General features: G+C 39.3%; 1 protein-coding gene across 1 annotated transcript in view; it reads right to left on the reverse strand.

The window, feature by feature from the left end:
* Window positions 1-633: 633 nt before the first annotated feature.
* slc41a1 (solute carrier family 41 member 1) overlaps window positions 634-19,954 on the reverse strand; it is a 31,509-nt gene continuing 12,188 nt past the window's right edge. Inside the window, exons 4-11 of the mRNA XM_042499510.1 lie at window positions 15,543-15,614; window positions 13,507-13,651; window positions 11,745-11,891; window positions 9,203-9,350; window positions 8,902-8,981; window positions 8,410-8,544; window positions 8,066-8,214; window positions 634-6,191 (exon numbers count right to left, since the gene is read on the reverse strand). Coding sequence (XP_042355444.1) covers window positions 6,006-6,191; window positions 8,066-8,214; window positions 8,410-8,544; window positions 8,902-8,981; window positions 9,203-9,350; window positions 11,745-11,891; window positions 13,507-13,651; window positions 15,543-15,614 — 1,062 coding nt within the window. The 3' untranslated portion in view covers window positions 634-6,005. The remainder of the gene's footprint in view (window positions 6,192-8,065; window positions 8,215-8,409; window positions 8,545-8,901; window positions 8,982-9,202; window positions 9,351-11,744; window positions 11,892-13,506; window positions 13,652-15,542; window positions 15,615-19,954) is intronic.

Below are 19,954 nucleotides of genomic sequence, written 5' to 3' on the forward strand. Positions count from 1 at the left end.
TTAACAAAAAAAGAAATTTCTAAGTTGCATTGCACCACTTTAACATAATGGTAAAGACTCAAAGTTGCAAAAAGAAGACAAAAATTAAGTTTTTAAGCCCTAAGAGCCAACTTTGTTTTTTTTTTTGCTGGCAGTGTTGGCCAAAACTAAGTCTACATCCTACCTACCAGATATTTTCTCATACATGTGTGATGTTAACTCCTTCGAGGACAACAAAGGAGTCAAACTTTGGAGAAAGTATTTCATACATAGGAGATAAACTTACATTTGACCAATTTTTTCACCTTGCCTCTCAGGGCTTCCGCACCAATGAGATAGCAATGGGACTTCAGTTTATCTCTTGAGGAAAACAAGCTGCGAAGAGACTGTGTGGATGTGTCCTTGTGGAATGGAGTTAACTTTCACTTCCAGACTAGTAATAGTTAGGGATTAATTAATCATAGAGTAAACATGTAGCTTTGTTCTCAGAAAACGCTTCTTATTATACAGTATAATTGTCATAAGTTTGATACTACTAAAAATACAAAGGTGCTGTACACATCCAGCTGTAAATATTGAGTAGGATAGTCTTAGTCAGTGACACCGACAAATTTGCAGTAAAAGCTGACAAAAACAGACACTGTGGTAGAGGAATGGTATGAAATAATATAATCCTTTATTTCCAGCAATTTACAAAGTCCTGCAGGGAGAGAGCGTTCCTCCAGCCTGGCAGAGGGAGGGCTTTTACACGAAGAACACACAGAGAATGCAAAGACCCCGACCCCAGAAAGACAGGTAGAAGTTTAGAGTCTGAATCAAAGGCTCCATCTTGATGGTGGCAGCCTGAGGATCAGTGTGGTTCCCTGTGAGTTCAGGGGCTCGAGGGTTTGAAGCATTGAGGTTAACAAGGCAGTAGGTGGGTAAAGGGTTTTTAAAGGCTGGGTAATTTAATTAAAGGAGGAAACTTCTGGAATCATAATAAGTGACATTTTGTCTTGTTACAAACAGGTTTTTCTGGTGTGTTTGTGGGTTAAAACCCAAGAAATATTATCTACAACGTACAGGATGTTGTCTCTCATACAAAGATGATAACATTTTGTATGTAGGAGATACACTTTTGCCAACCCCCCCCCCATCATTTCCTTGAGCCTTTTCATCATGTTGGACTCAGATCTTTCTGGCACGACTGCAGATTAAAACCCTACGTTTCAGATGCCCTGTAGACCTCTTGAGGTTTCTCAGTCTGCAGATTCACGTGAACAAAAGCTTTTCACTGATACTACCAGCTTCCCTCTCTACCACTGCATCAAATAATATCATTATCACATAACACCATAATCAACTTACTGTACATCTTTTTATTAATCAAAGCTAATTAAAGAGATGCTACTCTGTGGCGAACCTAGCTCCTGATTGGTTACTCTGAATCGAGCTTGGCTCTGATAGGTTAAGGCCATTCTATGTCTTATAAGTACGCTTTTCCTGTGCGTGACAGGGTGTGTGTGCATATGTGTGTGAGGTGTGTAAAGACTGGTTATTAGGCACCGTGCTATTCGTTAGCCTCACCGCCATTCTATCGCGGTGAGCACCAAGAAGCTCTACTGGCCTTTTGCAAAGAAAAAAAAAACAAAACATAGAAGGGAAGAATGACAACAACATGGTGACATGGAAACAGAGCCAAAATGAAATGACAAAATAAACATCCTTATATATAGAATAAATATAATATGTACAATTTGCTTTGTGTGCATCTAAAAATAAATAGACAAAGCATTACTTGCCCCTTTATAGAAGTATTCACAACTTTCCATTGACACAGAGGCAGAACGCTGGCACCTTGTCGGTAAGAGAGTGGAGGATACAGACTGAACAGATGGAAGGATGCAACTTTTACAACAAGTCAAACGCTGTAGAAAAGAAGACAAAACAAATGTCAGTCCGGGTGGACACATGTGGGTTTGAATCCAGAGGACACAGAGGCGCACTGAGAAGTTGTACAGTTATGAGAATCCCTGCGGTGCCCTCTGGTGTCCGCTTTGCAGATTACAGTACTTTGTGCCTTTGACCAGCGTGGACAAGTTGCTTCATCATTTACAGTGGTTGCTTGTTGGTGAACTTTACAACACAAAACAATAATCAGGAAGAGTTAACAAGATTAGGGACAGGAGGAAAGGAATAGAAAATAACCCCACAATTTCAACATAATCGAAACATAAAAAAAAAAAAAAATCAGTCAAACCCAAAACAAAAGATTTTTAACAGATAAAATAATCAAGTTTTTGCACATTCATATTATGTGCCCTGCACATGCATTCTGCTGGCCCCTTTGAAACAGCACAGAAGTCTGACAAGCGCCGGATTATGTAAGCATCACATGCAGGTTTCTCCTAAAACACTGGGCTTTGGCCCTGGCCATCATCTGTACTCGGTACAGTCTGTCAGGACGGCTCATGACTTCCTTTTTCATTCTGCTCCTCACCTGTAAGCCCTTAAAGAAACTATCAGCTCAGGGCAGCTGAGTCTAGTGTAGATAGTTTGTGTTTGTTTGTGTGTTGGAGAGGGTGTTGAACTAAGTTGTACCATTTGCTAATAGTACACTTGGGTTAAACCAGTTTTGCTCTTTGATTAAACATTGTCCAGCCAGTTGCAAAAGGTCAGGTCCCTTCCTGACCACAGAAATGACTGCTAGTATCAATTATATGTGTGACAAAACAGGAAGAAACATGTTTACCAAGAATTTTACTCTAACCTCCCAATAAAAAAGACTGCCCGGTCACACTAGCAACTAGTAAATTAATTTGTGTGTCCTTGAAAGAGGTAAAACAGCAAACAAGAAACTAGCTAGCGCTAATCAGTCACAACAGCTCTTCAAGCTTCTTTCTATTTTCACTGCAGTGTGTCTTTAACTCCCCCTGGAATTTTGTTCTAAACCTTGCACATAATTTCATTCAATGCAGTTACTATGGGGGAATAAAAGTTCTCTGTGCTGACAAGACTTGCGAACTGACAGCAGGCCTGTCAACTAAGAGAACTTTTGGTATATACTGTGACAGAGGAAGGATAGATAAAAATGGATGGTGCAACACAGCTGATAAGGTAGCTTGAACCGCTTTCTGTTCTAAGTTGCTCAGTTCCGCATGAAGCCAAATCAGCTTGATTTACGTGGTATGAAATCACCTGAATCCTCCGTGTGATTGTACCAAAAGTGCAAGAGCACTAGAGACTTACAGTGGCAAAGCAGCTAACCCTGCCAGCCAAGTGGCCAATTTATGTTTAGCGCTCTGCTAACTTGAATGGGGATTGAATTTTGCGGATCTCCTAGACTTTTCTAATATTGTTGAATCAAATGAATCAAATCCTTATAGTGAAAAGAGTCATTCTGTGGAGGTTGGAGTACTCAAAAAATGTATTCCCTGATTTTCAGACGTCTTTTTCACAATGTAAGTCTATGCGAAAAAGTATTTCTGGGCTAAATGGCATCATGTGAGAAGCCTAGAAGTTGTGTTTACATGGTTTGGCCACTAAGTCAAATTGGCTAATAAGTCTGCCGCACTTTCTAGAGCTCTGCTGTGTTCCCACGAAGGTCAGGTGTCAAGAGGTCTTGCTATGCATCTATTTCACTTGAGTTGAACTAATTGCACAAATTTTGTGAGTATTTTCTCAGCCCATGAGAAAATCTACTGGTCACGGTAATTCCATTGAAGTGAATTAATTTAGATCCTTCTGTTTTATGCCCTGGTGTGACCGGACCTTTATGAGCACTGGGGTGACTGGGTTTCAGATTGAGAGCATCAATAACTACAATTAAAGACTAAAATGTTTTAAAACAACTTCCTGTAGCCACTTTCACTTTACTGCCAACCTCAAACAAATTCATTAGTCTTTTTTTTCTCTGGAAAGAACCAGTGCTCTAATTCAGACCATTGAATTTATTTGTGGAGAAAAAGAAGTCAAATCAAAGATCAAAAGTTATCAAATATCCACACAAAATATCAACAATCATAACTGTTTACCTGGTATCGGACAGCTGAACCTGAGTGAGCTCATCTGGGCTAAGGCAACTTAAACTTTCACACTCTGTACCACGTGAGAACACAAGGGTGTTCAGTTGGTTGAGCTTTGCAGGTTATTTTCTGTGCGTTGCAGCATGTTGAGCCTCTTGTCACTTACTATAAGCCTGGTTTGGACAACACAATAACTACTAGCCTGCTCTGGTAGAGAATTGGCAGACGGCTTTGGACAAGGGGACTGGTGCTATCCTCACCTGGAACAGCTCGCGGCAAAATAAAGCCTCTCAAACCTCTTGGCACTCACAAAAACAAAACAAAAAACCCCACAGCAAGCTGCATCCAACAGTGAGTTGTGTGTTTTTGGGTGTACCGGCACATTCCTAACTGACACTTGTCTGGCCATTTTCCACATACTTTTCCCACTGTTTCTGTGTGTTTGCTCAAACAAAGAATCTTACTTGGGACATTTCGTCACAGCGTTTTTTTAGTGGATTTGGCCAAAAAGGAAACAGTGTAACCTCTGTGGACTCCAGAGGAATTAAGTGAGTACACAGTCCTTACTAACAAGAACTTTTAAATTAGGCATTTATTAGGTGATTCTTAACTGCTGACGCAACTAGAGGCATACCTTCTTGTATTGGACAAGTTCTGATATTCCTGATTCTTGAGCCCAGAGCCTACACATCTATTATTTGTGGCTGCCCACTGTGATTAAAACATCTCCCGCTACAAACAAATTTCTGAATTTTGGAGCTGAACAGTTCATTAGGAAGGCTACTAGAATATATATATACTCTTTATACTTTCCGTTTATTTATAGTGCCAAACTGTCTGAGTGCAGAGCACACTCTGGGCACAGATGGAGCAGGAGAACATCAGGAGCAGTGAAAGTGAAAACCGTTCATTCAGCTGGGTCTAAAAATTTGCATTCACTCACAGCAGCTGCTTCTCTCATCCATGAATTGGATCTGATCAGTTCTGAACAGGTGAACAGATCCTGCGAGTTACAAACTGCTGCTAAGGAAAAAAAGAACTCATGGATAGCTTTGCCTATGCTGCATTCATGGACCTGCAAAAGCCTCGGAATTTAAGGAGGGGACACAGAATGATACTAAGGGACATTTAAAAGCAAGGGAAGTTTGCTGACCCACCGTCATCAGCTACCACCACACATACACTCTAATTCTGTAGGAAACATTGTTCACTGTTCCTGTCTAACTCAAATTAAGCCATCCGCTGATGGGAGTGACGCCAAAAGGGATTTAGCTTGTTATGTTTGTGGTCCAGTCCCCCGTAGTAAACCCCCCCCCCCCCCCCAAACAATCCTGTTTCCTACAGTCATAAGGCCAGGGTAAAACAGAGAACAGCTGGCCCTTTGCACTCTACGTAATCAGAAATGAGACATATAATATTCATCCTGTAAATATGACAGAGCACTTGGTGATTAAGCATTCCAGGCATGTTTGGATATATTTTTTGCTATGTTTTGTCATCTTAGTTTCAAGTGTTAAGACTTGATCTTTAAAAACGGACGGGCTAACGCCCCCATTGAAAATAATGAGGACCGGCCCTGCACATAGAACATATATTGATTCATATCAAATGCATTATTTACCAACAATCATAATCATTGTCAATAGTATAATATTAACAAAAGTAAAAGGACTCCGTTATTAGGTAAAATATAGTTTGTGGGGCTGGATCCATCAGATGGATTTTTGCTCACTGGTTGAGGTGGAGATTTGTTTATTTCTATCATGAAACACAGATACTGCCCACTGCGGTGCATCAGTGTCCTGATACCCTGAAGATGAAACGCTACTGCCCTACTAGTGCTATACCATCGATCAGAGCCCTAAAGGAGATTAGCCCTTTTATAGCAGACAATGTCCACTTTCAGATAATGTTCAGGCATACAGGTGATGTTCGTCACTGTCCGTGCGTGCAAGCGTACAGTATGTAGTAGGATTTTTTGCCTTTTTTAAAATTTTCCTGTGCGTGCATCTGTGCGTGCATTCAGTTGCCCACGTTAGAGTCTCTGTCTCCAATGAACCAGCGCATGTGGAAGCAGAGGGCGAGGAAGCCAGTCCCCAGCAGGTCACCCAGAGCCGTCAAGTAGGGGATGGAGAAGTTGTCAGGGTCCATGCCTCGACCCCACATCCAATGGACCATCCAGTCTGCCAGGTAGAGAAGGATTAATACCTGAAGGGAGACACAAGCAGAAACAAACTAGTTTTACACTAGAAAGAGAGATTTTGCTCCTCTCAGAATGTAACTCAAGGAAGGCCGTATTTGACTGCATGTGTAAAGTAGGGGTGCACTAAATCTGAAATTGGGGCTGATAGGTAATACCAATGAGTTTTTTTTTTTTTTTTTGTAATTTGTGTTTTGTCTCTTGTTTGTTCCTCCATTGGTGTCAGGCAACAACAAAATCTTTTTTAAGTTAATCAGCCTGTTATTACACTACCTTTGAATGAGCACAAATTCAACTAAACATATTTTAATATGACTTTCTTTCACTTAAAAAAACATACATTTTTGTATGCAGCATCAACTAAATTCTCCCTCAAAACAACTGTAATTATTTAAGTTTCTTGCTAAAAAATACAGTTCTACAAGGTTAGATTTGAAAATATCTTAGGAACATTATAATGTACCTTTGTCTGAAAGAAACTGCGGACAGAGTGCTTCGCTCCAGGATCTAATTTTAATGTCTCTATAGCATTTTACACACTGTCATTATCTCTTAACTTCTTTACAGCTGACTTGTGTTTTTTAAAAAAAATATTACCACAATTTATAGTAAAATACTTACTACAGCAGAGCATTGAATTCACCAAAGAAGAAAAAAATAGAGGGTTATCTTGTAATGATGATCTCTTCATCTCTTAATTATGCGGAAGCTATCTCATAATTACAAGATCAGGATCATATAATTACATGAACACCTGTGCACTTGCAATAATGACATCTTGATCCCAAGATGATTATTCAGGGTAATTAACAGAACAGTTTAAGGTGGGTATCAATCATCACTATTTGAGAAGACACAATGGCACTAAATAATTAGAAGTGTGTTATTATTACTGTGGTTATGATTAACTAATCAGATGTCCTGATGATATAATATCAGTATGTTTCTGAGGTTAATGTTTCATTAAATAACTACAATTATTGAACTGTGGTTGTATGCCTCCGCACACCAGTAAAAATTCTCTTACAGTTTACATCCATGTGTGTGAAAACATGGATGCGTCACACACATCATCTGCTTATCCTTTTCTGGAGCACAAATTTCTTGTGTTTTACTTTGATTCAACTCGGCAGCTCAGAAGATCTATACAATCAGCACAGTGTCAAGATTAGTGTCACCAATAGGCATCTTACCAAATGTCTCCCATTCTGTTAGTGAGTTATGATGTAATCACCACTAAAGTGTTTCTTGCAGAACATTGATGTCACAGTGAAGTTGACCTTTGACTTTTTTATAAAATGTCATCACTTATTATTATTATTATATCCCATGAGACGTGTGTGAAATTTTGTCATAATTCTTATGTTATGTCCAAAAACATGTTTTGTGAATTTATTGTGACCTTTGGCCACCAAAATTTAACGAGGTCATTCTTGAGCCCAAGTGAACATTTGTGCCAAATTTGCAGAGATTCCCTTGAGGCGTTCTTTTAATATTGAGTTCACAAGAATGGGACTAACTTTGGAGAGTTATTTAGCCCCCTTACTGAGTAAATACCATGACATGATGTTTTGGACAATACCAGTATCACTGTAGCTTTAAAACTCAGCCCAGTAATGCCTCTTAAAGACAGGGATTGCGATTAATGTGAGGAAAAGAAAAAAAAAGCATTATATATATATATATATCAAATAAAGGGTTAATGCTGACAATTCAAGTAATAAATAATCAAGTTTTCTTTCTGATGCATGTTATAAAACTCCCAGTAAATAAGAAAGTATGGATCCTGCATACATACACAGAATACAGTTTGGGCTTTTTGAATATTTCTATCTCCTCAGTTGCAGGTAAAGAGCAAATAATAAAGTGTGCTTGTGTGTACCTGTAGTAGTGCAGCAGCCAGGTAGAACGTAATGAAGACAGGTGTCAGGGTGGTGTGCCCCCCCCTCAGGGAGTTGATGGTGTACAGGAAGACAAGGTGACCCGGGGCAACCAGGAGGAAGAGCACACGGGCCGAACGAGAGTTCACAGCTGGGGAGGAGAAAGAAGAGCTCCTTTTAAATACTTACTTCCATAACAGAACATGATGAGGTGTAACTCATCTGACTCTGGGTGGGCTCTTTTTCAGACTGATGACGGATACTTTGCTTCACGGAAAGGTTCATTTTCATGAGATAAAATGAGGAGGGAAACAGTGGAAGTTTCCACAGCTGCCCATCAACTTACAGGAGCCGAAGAAGGAGGTGCAGGGTGTGGGGCACTTCCTGGGGGTGGGGTTGGGATCCCCCATGGGAAGACCGTTCATGTGCAGATACGTGGAAATTCGACTGGCCTGAACCGCGACCAGGTTACCTCCCACACCTGACACACAAAGATGGAAACAGAACATGACAGCCTCAATATCAGTGTGATGAGATAAAAAAAAAAGATGTTGATACATGTATGTTGTGGTGTTTTTCATTAGAATATTGAAATATATATGAAATTAATTACCCATTTCTTATTTGTTATATACAAAAACCTAACATTATATCTAGTGAGAGCAATATGCCTCCTCCATCTTTAAAGGATAAACATTTCTGCACATTTAACCTGTCCGTCTGTTAAAGCAAACCGAAGCATGAACAGCTTTACAAACATATTTCGGTGCTAGAACAGATTCTTCTGTATCTGTTCTCCACCTTAAAGTTTCTTCTGTAAGCTTTTGTGACCACTCACCGTTGATGACCGGGGTGAACACAGCCATGCCAGCAAAGTTTGGGTTGGTGACAGTCTTGTCGAGGATCAAACCACCAACACTAAAACACAGGAAAGAGTGATTAGCTAAAACCGAAATCGCTGCTTTTCACTGTCATCATTGCATCCAAAACATATGAAGATCCATCACACAATTAAGAATCTTGGACATGCAGCAGGTCATTTTGCTTAGTATCAGTAGGTTACAGGATTTCAAAGTAAAAGAAAAATGATGTGTATGTATTCTGTGATTAGTGATTTGATGAAGGTGAAACAGCTGTACCTGCTGATGGCCATGGCGATGATGACGGGCTCCCAGCCGGAGTACAGGAGTTCTCTGGTGGATGGGATCCTCCTGGCAATCAGCACCCATAGGGGGCACATCGCCACAAACACAGCACACACCAGCGGGTTGGCATAGTCATTGTAGTCTGGATGAGACAAAAAGAGAAATCAGCTAATTGAGATTGTATTGTATGTATCTTTGACTAAATTATGTTTTTTTTCAATGTTATATCTTCCTCTATAACAATTTTTTCACTATGTATTATTTTATTAAAAAAAGTCAATTTTGTGAGAGTTTTACAACTAACTGCACAAAATTCTTTAAAAAAAAGCTCAGTAATAACTGTTGTTTGTTCTGAACAGCACGATAAACTTCATGAAAATGAAATTAAAGAAATAACAAAGTAACAGATTTTTGAGTGCTTGAAACAGCATATGTATTTTAAAGGCAAAAACTGAAGTACAAGGTAAAACTTTCTGTCTTGACATTGATCCAAAAACTGAGAGAAAAAAAAAGTACATTACTTAAAAATAGTTGCCAATTCATTTTCTGTTAATCAGGTAATTGATTAATCGACTTATCATTTCAGCTGTACTTGTAAAAACCATTGGGTAGTCTAATTTGTAACAAAACAAAGTATTTTTTGCACTCTTCCTATATTTTTATGAAAAAAATCTTAATTTGTAAAGTAGCTAGTAACTGAAGCTTTCAGATAAATTTACCGAAGTCAAAAGTAAAACATTTCCCTCTGAAATGTAGTGGAGTGGAAGTATAAAGTGGCATGAAAAGACTCAAACACAGTAAGTACCTAAAATTTATACTTAAGTACAGTACTTGAGTAAATGTACTTAGTTACATTCCTTGAGAGGCTTATCAGGACTGAGCAGAACTACACATGGAAAGAAAGTGTCTCTGACGTACACGCCATGACAGTATGCCGCCTCTAGGAGGCAGTGTAACTATTATCTTGACACTACAGGAGAGTACAACCAGCACACAACAAAACAGCCAGAATAACCCAAATAAGATCAAAATAGTCCCTGACTATGGCTTTAAAGTGAGTAAGACTGTAAAGTCTGGAGACGAAGGGAGGAGTTCTGGGATTACTCCACACTCCGGTCTGGATGTTTTCATTGCTTGTGTGTGCGTCAGTGTTTGTCCATCTATTTGTCTGTCTGTGGTGTGGAACTGTGGCTAGTTTAGTGACGATGGGTTCATCTGTGGTAAAGATTGTAGAGCTAACAATAAAGCCAGATAAAGCACAGGAGGTTAGGTATTTCATCCTTATTTACCACACCCAGCAGTCACATGTCACACATTTCTTCATATGCTGCTCCTTTTTCTTGAAAGATAATAGAGATTAGCAGCTGTGATGACACTACCTCTGAAATATTGGCTATAGAAATCATAACTCTCTTTTTATTGTTGTGTATGTTATGTAACAGCTATTTTGTTTTTCTTTTTCTTGCCCTGGCGAAACAATTTTTATATATCTGACATCAGAATAAAGTTGTAAGGGCAGAAATTCTTTGCACTAATTTACTTTAAAGGTCCAATGTCTAAGAAATGTAATATCATATTCATAACTGTCTTTTCTTTAATGTACAATCACTTGAAACTAAGAATTGTTGTGTTCTCGTTACTTTAGAATGTGCTGTTTATATCTACATACAGAGAGGATCCTCTTACGCTTAGTTTGCCATGTTGTTCTACAGTAGCCCAAAATGGACAAAACAAACACTGTCTCTAAATAGGACCTTTTGAGTTTTCATGTTGGCCACCGCACAGTAGTCCTCCTACATGCTTAGCACACAGAAGAAGTTTCAGTCATTTCTGATGATGCAAACCTCACCACTAGATGCTGCTATATTCAACACACTAAACCTTTAAAATAGACAAATAATATTTTTTACATCCGATTAGGCTTGAGCAGTATCATGGAATTACAGTATACCAGGGTATTTAGAAATCCAAAAGTTATGTTTTTCAATACAATAAATACATGCACTTCTTTTTCTGTCATTCTCATTGTATGTAGTTCACAGCACACACCATCAGAGCTCTGGTCTCTACTTGTGAAACAGGCAGCTGAGCTGAAAGACCTGGTGGTGGAGGGAGTAACAGCACAGTAAACTGCTGGCGGCAAGCAACAGCAGAGATACCATGGGGAATGACAGCATGTTTTTTAGTAGCTGTGAGCTGTAAATTCAACACTTTTAAGACGAAGGTCTCTCCTCTCTCCTCTTTTGTGCTGCTGCCTGCATGTACTCAGCTCCAAAGACTGGCATTTCTTTTTTTAAATAAGCAATCTCAGTTGACTGAGGGTCACAGACTGATGAGTCAAATCTCCAACTTTCAAGGGGCAGTCCTACTTTTATGTACTCTAAATGGTTCAAGAACAAATTTAGAATTACCTTTGGGTATGCCCTGGGTAGGCATTTTGAGCTAATTTTACAGGAATAATAAGAGGTTCAACCTAAGCACAACATTAGATACTAACTGTACCACAATTATCCTGTGACCTGTGTGTGTTTATTACCTAGTTCCTTGTACAGTCCAGTTGAGATGCCTGCCAGCAGGGACAGGGTGATCAGGTCTCCCAGGCTAGCAGCAATAGGTGTGGCCACGTTGTCAGGGTTGATGCCAACTTTCCTGGACGCGATGATCACACCGATCATGATGAGGCCTGTGGGATTTTAGGGCAGAGATGTCACAACATGGGCGACCTCTGAGGGCACTGCCACACACAGCTGCACATGTTAATATGTGATATTCTATGATACACATGATGTTCAGTAACCATCAGGGTTCTGGGGTCTCACTGACTGTTAACCTCAAACAAGTGTGAGGAACAAAAACACAAGACCAGAAAATGTTGTTTTTAAGGGCGTAGCCAGAGCTGTTGTGGGAGAAAGGATTGTTGTTTTACAGGAAAGTTGAAGCTGAAAAAAACAAAACCTGATGGTTAAAAACACAAAGTGAGGGGACCTGAAGCAATGCAGAGCTGTTGACCAGAGAGGCAGAAGGCCTTACAATATTTTAAAAAAACATAGGCCAGTTTACAGTTTTATGCTCCCACACATGAAAAAAATTGAAATATTCTGTTTCCTACAGAAACAAGAAAGTAAATAGGGTCCTATGGCAAAGACAACCATTGCTCAAAGAAAGGGTGCATAGGGAGAAATACATACTAAGCTCAAAAAAAGCTGAGTTAATCGAGGCCATTAAAAACACAATGCATGACAAAGCTTAAGGATATTGATGCTCCACGCTTCATTTTTTAATAATCAGATATTCACCTGACATTTTGCAGGATCAATTTTTAGCCTTGCTATAGGCTACTGGATGGATTTCTATGAAATTTGACATTTATACCTCCCTCAAGATGACCTTTAGCAGCTTTGGTGATCACCTAACTTCACACCGTTGCCAGCAAAGTTTTATTTTCTCTTTAATGACCAAATACATGCAAAACTAATGACATTCCCAACAGCTTCAGTCATATGTCATATGTTAGCATGCTTACCTGCTGAACTAAGATAGAAGCATATACCCGATGAATATTAACATTGCATTATCAATGTGAGCCTGTTAGTATTGCTGGTGTTGCTGTTAGCCACTGGCATCCCAGCTAGCAATCTGTGGTGCTAAAAACATTCTAAGAATGTTACAATGCCACCAAAACATCCTCAGAATGTTGCAATTATAATGCTACATCTTAGTTAGGATTTAACCTTATAGGAACATCATTTGAAATGATAAACATCCTTAAAATGTCCTTTGAACGTTAGAACATTAAAATGTTTCATTATTGCAACTTGTAGGTTACAAGAACCAGCGTTGTAAGATTGTTCCCTGCTAGTTGGCATGGTTGTAGTCCTGTTAAAATGCAATTTTAACCATTTTTACATTCAATATAAATGCCAAAAATAATGGTGAAATATAAAAAACTGTGCTTGTGTATACAAGTGAATGTACAGTATCTAATTGGCTGCTGACGTTGCTAACTCTATAAACAGCGCTAAACAACGGGAAGCGTAGCACCCACCCTGCAATTCCCAGAAACTAAACCTTTAACAGTAATATAGGTATTCTATCAGCTATAATAATTCGTTTGGGTAACTTAGCAAGTTGAAGGGGTTCATAAGTTTCATACATTCACTGGTTAAGGCAACATTTACTCTGAACAGCAGCTTAGAGTGGAACCTTAGCACAGGGAGTCTGATGTAACCCAGACATGCCTGATGATGGATAGTTATTAACACTTTTAGTATTCTTAACATCCTGTGTGTTGGCCTCACCTAGCAGCAGAGAAGCAATGAAGGCAGTAGCCACACTGGAGGCACACAACAGCACTGCATGGCCCAGTTTGAAGTGTCCCTCTGGGATCCAGCCGAAGATCACAGCAGCTATGGAGGCCAGGAACCCGACCACTGTGGCCTGGACCTAAACACATATACAGTATATACACATCCAAATAGTTCATGTAGCTATCAAATACAGCAAACATGTAAACTCAGATGTATGTGAGACTATCTTGTTACACCTGAGCTGCAGAGTGTGCTCACTTTCGAAGCTTATGAAGCTTACACATAGTTACAGTTACTTGAAATACCTTACTCATGCATTCAAAGTTATTACCTTGTTTATTTTAGGGCAACACTTTCTCAAAACAAACAGAGCAACGATCTACCTGATGACCAAAATAAGTGACAGGCAAAATAAATCTGAGTCTCTAATATAACTCTCTTAATGGTGAACCCGTGTGACCCCGTGTGAGTGCAACCTGACCCGACAGTATATAGGAGGTTATGTCAGCACCCGGCCAGCACTGGTTTAAAGTGTTCCAGGAACTATGGACTCACCAAATATTACATAACCACATGTCCACCTCAAATGGGCTCTTAATTTGCCCTCAGGACATAGTTCATTTTGGGAAATTAAATATTATAATATAATATAATGTTCACAGGAGAGTATTGATACCTACATAGAGACATAGAGAGGAACTGACCTCTAGTTCTGGAATATTCTTTGTCCTTGCAGCAAGTGCAAGGACTTTAATTGAAAGTAATGATGATGGTGTTTGATGGAAAGCTCCTGCAGTCTCCTGCCCATGATATTTCCTGTCCTACCTGCTTATTGCGTCAGGACACAAGTTATTTTCAGACTGACTGGCATCTCAGTGACTTTCCTGACAATTTTGTTGCACCTGTTAGGGCGGTATAACTTAGACCTTTATTATTCTGAAGGTGTGGATAAGATCAGACAATAAGAGGAAACACACTTAGCAACTGTAGCATGGGTGTGTAGGCTCTATAAGTATGTGCTTCCAATCATGTTCGTTTTTATTTCTGGTCAGAGCAAGTTCTCAGAGGCTGTCACACAGCACACAAGTGTTATGGTGTGCCCAGTAATGATCAGTCGCTGTGTTTACTGTACACACAGTGCACTTATGAAACCAGATTGTTTCCAGGTTTGGCAGTAATTCGATTCCTGAAATGTCATGTAAAGCAGACACTGGGTTTGCTTTATCAGGTTGTAGGATCAAGAGAAACCCAATTATTTGGCAATGCAAAACTGCCATCAGGTTTTTAAGGTTTAAATGTGTTTTGTGCATGATAAAGAATCAGATTACACAGATCATATTGCTGTGATCAAAGAGTTACTCGAGGATAGCAAAAATCTTGTTACTAACTCAGGTATCCAAAATAACTAAATGCAAAGTGACAATTAAACTGAAATTAAAATGGACCAATCTGAACACTGAATGAAATGGACACAACATGTTATCCAAGTTATTGCCTTAAAGCTACAGTTGATAACTTCTATAAACAGATGGGGTTTTTTTGGTCAAATTTACTGAAACTGTCATTATATCCACACAGTAGTACATGAGACAGATATCCTGTAAAAATAAATTATATTCCTACTCCTACTCCTCCTATTGCTTCTAATGGCATTTGCTAGAATCCACAGTGTAGAATTGTGTACTAAATAGCTGTACAATTAGAAAGTTTGTGACCTTACTGCCATGTTGGCAACAGATAAGCCAAAACTAAACACTAACCACCGTCCGCAGCAGAAATAGGCATTGCAGTAGCAAAATCTTGAATCTCTGATTAGTTATTTTTAGTGGATTTTTTTTAATGCCATTAGAAGCACAGATTATCTGTCTCATGTAGACACCCCCCCCCCCCCCCCAGTTTTCTCTTTTTTTAGAGAAAAGTCACCAACTTTATCTTTAAACTGATTGCTCCCAGTAAGCTGGTCAAAAACGCTGTATGACACTGAACGTTACTTCAGTTCCTTACTTCTACAGATGTGTTTCAGTTACCTGGATGAGGGCCAAGTTCCCCATGATCATCTTCCACATGTTCTTGGCTGTGTCCATCTGACCAATATTAGCCTGAAAGAGAGACAAGAGCGCACAAGGTCAACACATTATCTATCTGTGTGTGTTTGTGTGTGTGTGTGTGTGTGTGTGTGTGTGTGTGTGTGGGTGTGCAGCATGTGTACATGCTGTTGCCTCTTGGTCCCATCAGAACAATCAGAGGTCAGTTCTCTAGACAAAGACACTCTGATCTGATTCCCCCACCCTGCGGCCGACTCCACTTATCTCATCTCCCGTCTTTCAAACACACACACACACACACACACACACACACACACAAACAGACACACACAAACACAAACACACACACACACACACACACACACACACACACACACACACACACAAACACACACACACACTGATGGTCTCAAGTGTCAAGTGGCTATGGCTACAGTGAGCCACTGTGTATCCAGAGCAATGATCCTGATGCTCATCCACAGTTAGGGGACACAAACAGAGGATCTCCTCTTCCTTCCTCTACTCTAACATTTACATATGCAGAGGGAAGGGAAACATCTGGACGCATGAAAACACATACAAGTCTACAGAAAGAACATTCACTTTGTGCTGGGGTTTAATACAGCAGCGCGAGAACTTTATACCCATAAATATTTATGAATGAGTTTAATCTACAGGGGTGGAATGTTTCGAGAATAATTCTAGTTAATTCATTAAATAAACTATGTTGGAAAAATACTGCACAGATCTGGGAACATAGTAACATTGAAACTATGAAGACCGACGGACATAGTAAACTTTTATCAGCCATGCAGCTACAAACATGTCCCCGAAGAAATGCTAATGTTGCTCTCTCTGAAATTTGCAAACTTCTGTAGCATATCTGTAGCTATCTAAATCTTGCCAAAAATCTTGGCCTTTATGCAGTTAAAATTTGAATAAATTATCTTACTGGATTTACAGGTGCAACTATTAAAACAGTGTTAAGAGGATTTGAGAAGCCATGCTATTATGACACCTGAAATAAGAAGAAATCTTATTTGTCAGTTTTATAAAAAATACCTGTCGTCAGCTTTTCTAAAACTGTTACTGCATCCAGACAGTAAATGGGGCAGATAATCTTGGGGAAAAAATCATGGTCATCCTCCTCCTTGTAGTGCTTCAAATGGCAATTGCTAGTATCGAAAACAACCAATCAGAACCAAACAGTCTTGAATGCAGCTTTCAATCATGTCAGTAACACTTCGTTGAGGCTCAGCTGTTGTCCGCATTGGTGGCCAGATAATACATTCTCTTTTTACAGCTAAACAGTACACTACAATATATTTCAGAAAACACTTGAGGCAAGAAAATGGTGATGCAGAACCAGGTTCTTCGTTCATACAGCGCTGCCTAGGTGGACAGTTTGAGCACAGTTCAAGAACACTGATTGAAATAAATGACAGCTTTGTTAGAGATCCCTCAGCTGTGATTGGTTGTTTTCCTCCATGTTTGGTAGATTCTTACAAATGCCATTAGAGGCACAACAAAGTAGAGGAGGAAGAAGATTTTTTAAAAAAAAGATTATCTGTCTTGTGTACTACTGTCTGGATATAGTGACAGTTTCAAATATTACAAATGGTCTGGGTGGGTGTTTATAATATTATTTTCTGAAAGTGTGTGTGTGTGTGTGTATCTGTGGCTTCTCTCTTCCTTTTCAAATGTCTCACAATCTGGCACCATCCCCATTTGACGACTATATCTGGCACCATTACAGGGAACACTCACAAGCCTGACTGACATGACAATCGTGTTCAGGACCATGCGTCATTGAGACTTGTGTATCTGCCAGTGTTACAACCACGTCAACATACTCTTCGCCCATTAGCGACATGTATACGTGTCCATGTACGCCACCCACGACCACAGTCATGTTGGCGTTCACAGGGGGCAGACTGCCACAAATATTAGATAAGAGAGATAAGAGAAAGCCAAAGCCTGTTCAGAGCACTGAGGGCATCACGAACTCGCAGTGAACTCCACATATTGCCACTTTCAGACAGAACTTTTATCTGCAAAACCTTTCAGGAGTTCAGCTAAGGAGACATTTTAAAGAGTTGAAAAGCTTTTGAAACTCATGGCAAAACTCTCTTTTACAGCAGCATGCAAATGATTTAAATGAGCTCAGAAATTCGCAGAAGCATCGCCTGGTGTTATGTGATGATGTGCGATGAAGATGCCAAGTCCTCAGCTTTGGGTGTGTATGTGTGTGTGTGGGCGGCTGGATTAGTGGTGTTTGGATCATCACAGAGATGCAGCAGGGTGAATGTTGTGAAACAGATTCACAGATGAGAGGCTGAAATACATTTCAAATCAAAGGCACCACTACATTTTAAAATGTTGTTAAAAAAAAACCCAATCATTTTCAAGTTGTTTGCGTCGGAGCAAATCTGTTGTTGACAAGGTTGAAGCCTGAACAAATGTGAATGCAGTGTATGTTGAAACATGTAAGAAATGAGGATAAAGTAGGCTTTTGTCATGGTTGTAATTACAGTGTGGGTAATGCTGTATTTTCTTGCAACTCAGAAACAGTTGCAATGCAGGTGCTGCCAAGTTCTAGTTATCCACAAAATATCATTATCCAAATCCGTACATGAGAGGGGATAAGACAGAAGTGAGAAAACAACTGCTTATTTCCTTTCGTCAAATAAAAAAAAGATGCTAGTGTAGAAAACACAACTCATTTTACTAAAGAGAAGGAGGTCGATAAGAAAAAGAAAATCAAAAAGGAAACACGGTCGTGAAGTAAAAACTCCTACATCCAGCCAGTCCCAGGGATTACATTATTTTTTTCAGTAATAAGCGCATTAGGAAACTTACAGTGGTCTTAATCTGCTCATAATTAGCGGCGGCATGGAAAGAAACATGGTCCTGCTGGGGCCAGCCAGCAGAGAGCTAACAGTAATGTCTCAGGACAGGCACCAGACTCTGGCCTACTTTGTGACGATGGATGTGAGAATCCTTTTAAGCTGAACTCTAAACTATGCAACTTGACAAGTGGGAACAATGTAAGAAAATTAATGATATTAAAGAGTCATTATGTCTGCTAATAAGTCTTAAGAATGAGTTACAATAACTCCACAGTTTCTTCAAACACATTGTGTCTCAACTGTACGTAAAATGAATTTGAATCTTACAGTCTTTTCTTTCAATATATTGTTTTTACTTTTCTCTTGAAAAGAGCCACACAGTCTCCAGATTTGATATCGTAGCCAGATACCAACAACCATTGACAATTTAATTAAATCTGTGTTGAAGCATGGGTGAAACATTGTTAAATCCGCTTCCTAATCTGACATTGATTCACCATCACATCCGCACTCTGACTCGATACGGAAACATCACGGAAAGTTCAACAAAACACTAACTAAAAGCAATTGGAACAGAAAAATCAACAGTGGGGTCTGTCAAATATTAAACTAAAATAACTGTCATTACATTTTACTTTGTCTACAGTAAGGATTTGGCTTTTGTTGTGGAAAAACAAGCTGAAATTGATATATCTGAGCTTCATAGTATATGTCTATAAAATGCAACAATAAGAAACTTTTAATGGCAGGCTTGTTGTGTCATGGCTAATGTGCATGTTCTGTTCTTAACATAAAAAAATTTAACTGAACATTTAGCTGTATTGACTTACAATAATAATAATTATAAATAATAATAATAATAGATTTTATTGATTAGGCACTTGACTTTAGCGAAATCTCATGACTGATAGATTATCAGTTCAGAATCATAAAAGTGGACAAGGTAACCTTGCCAATTAATGATACAATAGTATAATATGACTTCGACCAAAAAATATAATGTTGGTCATATTACCCTACTACTACTCAATATACTTGTTGTAAATAATTTTAGGATTTGGAAATGTGGATTTGTCGCAGCACTATAGACATCTGAGTAATGACATCATTTTGCGGAAGAAATGATGGTGCTCAGATTTTTTTTAAAAAGCGGGAGGGGAATAGCTATTGATTTGAGAAAACATGAATTTACAATGTGGGATGTTCACTGAATTCAAGATATGAAAACTTGTTAGAGTTATTTTGTGACTGAGTTCGGCTTTCCGTGCTGGGTGGGCTGCTTCTAGCAATGCTAATCAGCTTCGTCACCTGTTTCCCACAGGCCAGTGGAAAGAATGTGAGGATTGGAGCGCTTAAGAGCAATGCTGGAATAATTCTCTTGCGCCTTCATTACTGCAGTGCTGCTGCTAACCTCTGGTCAGCACTGCTGCCAGGTCATTGAACCCTCTGACTATACAATGGACCATGTTAGCTCAGAGAGCAGCATTATAGCAAAGAGCTCAGTGGGGCTGCAGCTGCACCAAAACACCATTTAACATCTAAAAT

This window comes from Plectropomus leopardus, chromosome 2, assembly GCF_008729295.1.
Source record: "Plectropomus leopardus isolate mb chromosome 2, YSFRI_Pleo_2.0, whole genome shotgun sequence".
Taxonomy (NCBI): Eukaryota; Metazoa; Chordata; class Actinopteri; order Perciformes; family Serranidae; genus Plectropomus; species Plectropomus leopardus.